Here is a 7500-nt window from a genome sequence, read left to right as displayed (position 1 = left end):
GTCGTCTGACGTGGGTGAGGGGGACATCACTGGCTACTAGGTTTTTTTCCAAGTTTTTTCATTTTCAAGTTTTACATCATCGCACATTGGGTGAGGGTGAGGGTTAGGGGTTTGGGTTAGGGGCTAGGGGTTAGGGTTAGGGTTAGGGTTAGGAGCTAGAGGTTAGGGGTTAGGGGTTAGGGTTAGGGGCTAGGAGTTAGGGGCTAGGGTTTAGGGTTAGGGTTCATCAGCATGAACATTTCTATCTCAAATGTATCTTTGGGATTCTGATGTTTACTTTTCATGAAACAATACATTAATCTATTTGATATTCTTGTAGTGTTGCATCACATGTTAGGCCTTTTGTATTCTGATGAGCATGACGAGTGCTCTTTGAGTAAATGAGACATTTAGAAACAAAAGTGCGGCACGGAAGCGTGTTTTCTTAACGTTTAAGGCATCTTACCTGGCGGAATAGGCGAGCAGGTGGGCGCGGATCACCATGGCAGCGGCCCGGCGCACCTCATCGCGGTCCTTCTCCAGACGCTGCTCCAGGGCCTCCTTCATGAACACCTGAAGGGCAGAACACGGGGGGAAGGCAGGGGCGGTTCAATCTTCAACGCTATTGATACATTTTGTACAAAAACAATACTTTCACGGGAACCATTGCCACATGGATTCATAAATTGAGGGTTTAAGATCATTTAAATTGCCTCATTCATCTAACGGCAAGCATGGTTCCATCCTGGTCATAGATGTTGGCTAACTGAAAGCGGAATTTTACATTCAGTTCCCCCTAGCGGGTCGCGTTTGGAACCAAGATGGCTGCTTGGTGAAGAAGACCGTTTTAGATGAGTCTACTGGACAAGATGGCAGCAACTTTGTAAACTCTTACTTTGGTCTTGCCAATCTGCCACTCTTTCTTAGTCTTGTCATATTTGGTCAGAAGGTCCATGTTTTTTTTCTTATCATCTCCGACCGTGGACACCTTGTTCTTGGAGATGATCTTATACCTGGGAGACGGGAGAAGTAGTTATGCATTTGCACACACTCTTGAGGAGAGAGATAGAGAGAGAGAGAATATGTGTATGACGGTTGTTAATACACACCGTGAGAGGAAGTCTACAAAAGTCCTTCGAACGGGGAATCCAGCGCGACGGATTTTCACCGTCTCCAACATCCCAGAATACCTCAACTGATTTATGACGACTTCCGGGTCAAACACGGTTGGATTCTTTTTGGATGAAAACCATACAAAATTAAGAGAATCAACATTGATTTTCAAATATCTCAATCCCATTCCATTGGTAATTGGACTCACCTTCTCCATGTTGGGTTTGATGCAGCGGATGAAGAAAGGGTTGGACACACTCAAAGTCCCCATGAGAGAATGGAGGGAGTCCTGGAGAGAACAAGTAACAAGAACATCCTTCAGTTATTCATTAACGTAGCAAGACATAAAAATCCACTCTTCCATCATAATTCTCGGCAGAGATTATCCCCATGGTGACATCAACTGTCTATAACATTGTTGTTCATTGTTTCAGTCTCAGGCATCTTTTGTGATCAATAAATCTGACATTTTATTGAATGTATTTATAGATTTTCATGTATTTGTTTTACAAAATGGAAACATGATAGAGAAAAGGGGCCGTTCTTTGACAAGTGATTGTCATGTTGAGTGTGGGGGCACCTGGTTGAGTTTATGAGTGTCTGTATGTGTGTGTGTGTGTGTGTGTGTGTGTGTGTGTGTGTGTGTGTGTGTGTGTGTGTGTGTGTGTGTGTGTGTGTGTGTGTGTGTGTGTGTGTGTGTGTGTGTGTGTGTCTGTGTGTGTGTGTGTGTGTGTGTGTGTGTGTGTGTGTGTGTGTGTGTGTGTGTGTGTGTGCATTCATATGTGTGTGTGTGTGTGTGTGTGTGTGTGTGTGTGTGTGTGTGTGTGTGTGTGTGTGTGTGTGTGTGTGTGTGTGTGTGTGTGTGTGTGTGTGTTTTCCTGACCCTGAACTGGGAGCTGACAGTTGGCTTGCGTCTGGCTGTGCCCATCTTCAGAGTCTCCTCGTTGTTTCTGCTGCCCACCTTCTCGAACAAGTCGTAGATGAAGTCCAGCCTGGAGAGAGAAGGAACCCATTACTATTATTATCCTCCAACCAAAACTGAATAACTCCCGACACAAAAGCTCCGGGTCTGATCACCAATGTCCACCGCCTAATTATAGGTGCTCTCGAGCAAGACACCTCACCCCTACCTGCTCCTTAACGACAAGGACCTTAAGTCACTGCCAACTGCTGAATGACAGAATAACTGCCGCCACCAATCTACTACTCGTCCCAATGCATCATGTCTTTATTCACCAATACGAGAGATGTAAAGGTAGAGTGTATCTTAACTGATATAGGAATGATTCAATAGCTACTGACTTTACTATACTTTACTGTACCTGCTCTCTTTCAGCATATTGAGGATGTCGTCTCTGAAAGTGTCTCTGTTCTTCTCCAGGATTCCTCGCACATCATACAGAACCTAACAGAGTCACACGTAAACACGCATCACTTACAATCAGCCCTCACCCTAATGGAGAGGAGGTGTGGAGGATACTAATCTGGACTTTAACTCACCTCCCCAGCGTAGTGTTTGATGCCAAACTGATGGTCTGCAAGCCGGGGCTTTACATAGTAGGGATTGGTCTGCAGAAACATAACGACTTTGGTTGAATAATACTATTACTACTACTACTACGATTAATAAGTTCATTATATACTACTACTACTAATTTCTGCTAGAGCAATAATATGGTACTATTACTACTATTTCTACTACTACTATGACTTCTCAGTGGCGAGTGGTGACTTTTGACCCCCAAACGCAGGCTTGTGATAAGCAGTGCCAGATTCTGACTACAACACTATGAAACGCTCATTAAAAATATGCATTGGATTTGTCCTAATTATTTGTTGAAAAGGCATCTTTCTTCCAAAAAAGATATAGTATTTTTTCTAAAATACTGTAATAATGTATGCGTTTGATTACGGAGTCACAGCATTGGGTAGTGGTGCATGAATCTTTATCCTAGGAAATGTATCTTGCTGAGCCACTAGGGGGCATTGTTGCGCTTGTGTCACGTGATTAAAAGGCTGAGGTGAATTCAGCAAATTTACTCCCGACCCGCACTCAGCGCTTTGAGCCCCTCCCCCCCTCCCTCTCACCAAAGCGGGAGATGACAGAGCGCATTGCCTGAGATATGCTGAACACCGGGCAGCATTCAGGCAGCATTTCAGCGTAGATTCACATAATAGACATCGAAACCCAACGGCCCAACTGCAGTCATCATTGTTGTTAGAAAATGAAACAATCGGAGGAAAAACAACAAATGTTGTAATGTTTAAACAGTAATAATGTTTAGTAGTTCTTAGTACGACTACTAACCCTTTCCCTAACATTAAATTACTACTACTACTATTATATAACTATGACAACAAGAGTAATAATAAACTATAATACACACCTATTATACTACTAATATAAGACTTAGATTAATAACAGATTTGTTTGATAGATTCCCAGGAGGTATTCGTAAGTAGGCTACAGCCCCTTGTTAAACTCAATGTTCTCTAGAAGACAGACAGACAGATAGACATGTGGACCATCTTACAGAGTGTCTGCTGTGCAGCTTCTCCATCAGGGTGAAGTCTGTTCCCTTTGGGAAGCGGCTCTCCTCATTGACCAGAGCCAACATGCCCAGTTTCTAACCGACACACACACGCACACACACGCACATGCACACACACACAAACACACAGACACATTGGGTTATAAGTTCAGCTCAGATAATCAGGTTCATGTGCTATTTATATTTTTTAACGGAAGCAAATCCAACACACACATCATCTCTCCGATGAAAATAACACTTTAAGCTAACATAACAGGGATAAAACTGACGGCTGTAAAAGCACTTACATCTCCCAAGTGACTTTGGACAATATTGTAATGTTTCCTGTATCCATCCAGGGGACATTTAGCTGATGGGTCTGCTCACTCATGTCTACTCTATATTATCACTTAAAATATATAATTTGGTATATAATATAAAATGGTATATAAATGAAACCTTTTCTATGAGGTCAAGGCACTCTGCATTGTCCATCCAGTCAATTGCGTCCCATTGGACGCCTTCCCTGTGGAACACAAAAAAAGACCAAAGAAATTAAGGATAAAATAAAACGACAATAAAAACAAAAGGGATAGATCATGTTTTTTGGTTTGATCCACAACACGATCCAACAACACGATCAAACAAAGATAAATCATACTATCATACTAACGTAGTAGCCTAGTTTGGTAAGAATAGTTATGACCTGGGTTGTATTACACTCAACACATTCTTAGGACATTAACTGACAAAAGGAACCGAAACATTTTCCCATGTAGTCTCATTAATCTGTACCTGTTGTACTCCAACTGTTCCAGCGAGAAGATGTGCTTATTGAAGTACTCTTGGAGCTTCTCGTTGGCATAGTTGATGTTAAACTGTTCGAACCGATTTACCTTGAGGGAGATAACGCAAACACACACACACACACACACACACACATACAAGTTAAGTGTTTGAACGTGTCTTACCGTCGAGTCTGCTGTGCTCAACAGATAGAATGTGTCTACGCTTTCACCGTGCAGAGTTCTGACCTCAAAATTCTCGAAGCCAAAGATGTCCAGGATACCGATTGATTTGAAGTTCTCTTTCCCTTTGACCTTCTGATTGATTTTGCGGACGATCCAGGAGAAGCACTGTGCGTACAGCGCCATGGCAACCGAGTCCCGGGAATCCACCGCCTGTGGAGAGGAGAAGGTAAAGTAATTGTCACTGTTGAAGCCGGAAAACAAACACTTTGAGGCTTGAAAAAAATGTGGTTTGGCTTGAGAACGCAACAGAAGGGGGTTTTGTTATCCCCATGGTGACGACCCACGCCAACTTTGGGATATGAGCATTATAACAAGCAATGTTGCATATGAAATGCGCCACACACTGGGGCGTTATGCTGTTGGTGTACGGGACGCCTAACCCTCTCTCGAACGCGATCTTCAAAATCAAAATCAAAATCAAATCCACACACACCCCATCACCCCTATAAGTGTACGAGAAGCGTGACTTTCTTTCGGACGCCGCAGTCAATCACTGCCTAGAGAACAGAGGTCCACAGAGGTCCACACATGCCCAAGTGTTTTGAAAGACAAAATAATTCAGAATTCATATTGAAAATCATTTTAAACATATTTTTATTCACAATCATTATTTGTGTTAAAACATAACACCACGTGTTGTTTTAGACTGCGACAATGACTACAGTTGTGCGTTGGGGTTTCGTGTGTGCGTTGGCGTGCGTGTGTTGCCATGTGTGTGTTGGCGTGCACGTGTTGTCGCGTGTGATTTGGCGTGCACTGGTTGTCTCGTGTGTGTTGGCGTGCGGTACCTGCTCTATGGTGAGGGGGGAGCAGATCTCCTCTCCTCTGAGGATGATGGAGCGCTGTGTCAGCACCTCAGAGAGCTGGAAGCAGTCCAGACCCAGCAGGTCACTGGCATTACTGACCACTGGAAACACACACACACACACACACACACACACACACACACACACACACACACACACACACACACACACACACACACACACAAACACAGAGAGGCACAGACACACAGACACAGACACACAGCTGTTAGTTCGGTGGGTATGTTTGTGTGTGTGTGTGTGTGTGTGTGTGTGTGTGTGTGTGTGTGTGTGTGTGTGTGTGTGTGTGTGTTTTTGACTGTGAATGCATGAGTGTGTGCATGCTTGTGTGTACATCCACAGCATTGACTACCATTGGTTTGACACACCAATAAACCAAACACACAAACACACACTCACATTCAACAGTCTGCACGCCCAAACACACACACGCACGCACACACACACACACACACACACACACACACACACACACACACACACACACACACACACACTCACACACACACACACACACACACACACACACACACACACACACACACACACACACACACACACACACACACACAAACACACACACACACACCCTCAGGTGCGTCTGCATGGGCTCACCTTGCTTGGTGGTGATCTGAGCACCTCCGGCGGTCATGAACTCGATGTTGCCCAGCTGCAGGACTCCAGACAGCAGCTTGAACATGTCTCTGCTCTCCTCCTCCGTGAACTCCAGCACCTTCAGGGCCTCCTGCAGACACACAGTTCACAGCATAGTGAACAAAGCTTCTCATTCAAGGGTTCAAAAGATCAAGGCTCCATCCAAAGCTCTGCGGCTTTCATTTAAAGAAGAAGATTTAATGACCAAAAACAAATCAAATTTCTTCTTGACCCCGACTATCATGGAAATAAAGGGAGCGTGTTTGGTCGAGTGTAAATTTGCCATTTTAGGGGAATGACACCAACCATAACACTGTTGTAGAGCTCTTTGTCGTTCAGGCTTTTGTCCTTGATGCATCCTGATTGGTTGAGGTAGTGGAAGGACTCAGGGGGTTCACCCAGGAAATATTGTTCTTTGGGAAGGGAATGCAAAATGCGAATCAAGAGTAAGAAACAGGTGAATGGGTGGTGGGATAGTAATTGTTAGATTCCCAAACAAACAGGTACTTTGCTGCATCCTTTAGCAAGATACCTAACCCCTACATGCTCTTTAATGACATAAATCTATATTCAGGCAGTAATAGTAATAATTATAGTAATAATGAACAACCCTTCAAAATACTTCCAGAGACATCATCAGAAAAGTAACCTTTAAAAAAAATTATTAGGTAAGAGTGAGAATGTCCGTGGATTGGTCAGGCATTTGATTTTAATCAGAAAAGACAACTTCCACCATCAGATGTCTGACGTCACACAATCAGAGGCGTCTCACCCTGAGCGTTCCTCACCTTTATGGTCCTTAGTGGCTCCTGCTAGCAGAGCGTAGAAGATGTGGTAGTTCCTCTCCCCAGGGTTCTGCCTTACCACACGGTTCTACACCACAACCCATCCACAAACAGCATCAACACAGCTATACGCATTTGAATGAACAGTTTTCAAATTTCTTGGTATGTGTTTTCAAAAAAAGAAGAGTAAGTGGAGTCCTGTACGGATTGACATTTGATTCGAAGGTTATAGAATTTGGGTGACAGGTTTACCTTTTCCAATAAATCTGAGAGGCAAAGGGTTAAGGAAAAAACATAGAGTAGTATGGTACTGTGATTTATTGACATACCAGGCTTCTCCCAAAACCATGATCTACTACCACAACTGTGATTTGTGTGATTTGTAGATGGAAAGAAACATTTTGTTTTCATTCAACCTAGAGAAGAAATTTTGAAAGCAGCGTATGCTTAATTACACTGAAAACAAAATAAAAATAAACATCTGTGTGTCCAACTACCAATGTTTCATTGACAAATAGTTTCTCTAGACTCTGACGTTAGGAAAGAAGGTGACACATGAAAGGATACAGTCAAACACACAGCC

General features: G+C 43.3%; 1 protein-coding gene across 2 annotated transcripts in view; it reads right to left on the bottom strand.

The window, feature by feature from the left end:
* myo10l1 (myosin X, like 1) overlaps nt 1–7500 on the bottom strand; it is a 53811-nt gene that overhangs the window by 16567 nt on the left and 29744 nt on the right. For both annotated transcript variants that reach the window (XM_030357143.1, XM_030357144.1), the window contains exons 6-22: nt 7485–7500; nt 7170–7183; nt 6921–7005; nt 6439–6545; nt 6094–6223; nt 5443–5561; nt 4658–4804; nt 4419–4519; nt 4083–4149; nt 3627–3719; nt 2593–2661; nt 2415–2497; nt 1976–2084; nt 1301–1381; nt 1089–1213; nt 875–992; nt 446–552 (exon numbers count right to left, since the gene is read on the bottom strand). The exon at nt 7485–7500 is cut by the window's right edge and continues 109 nt beyond it. In XM_030357143.1, coding sequence (XP_030213003.1) covers nt 446–552; nt 875–992; nt 1089–1213; nt 1301–1381; nt 1976–2084; nt 2415–2497; nt 2593–2661; nt 3627–3719; nt 4083–4149; nt 4419–4519; nt 4658–4804; nt 5443–5561; nt 6094–6223; nt 6439–6545; nt 6921–7005; nt 7170–7183; nt 7485–7500 — 1571 coding nt within the window. The remainder of the gene's footprint in view (nt 1–445; nt 553–874; nt 993–1088; nt 1214–1300; nt 1382–1975; nt 2085–2414; nt 2498–2592; nt 2662–3626; nt 3720–4082; nt 4150–4418; nt 4520–4657; nt 4805–5442; nt 5562–6093; nt 6224–6438; nt 6546–6920; nt 7006–7169; nt 7184–7484) is intronic.

Source organism: Gadus morhua, chromosome 5 (genome assembly GCF_902167405.1).
Source record: "Gadus morhua chromosome 5, gadMor3.0, whole genome shotgun sequence".
NCBI lineage: Eukaryota > Metazoa > Chordata > Actinopteri > Gadiformes > Gadidae > Gadus > Gadus morhua.
Note: the sequence above shows the minus strand (reverse complement) of the source record. Positions and strands in the feature narration are given on the sequence as shown.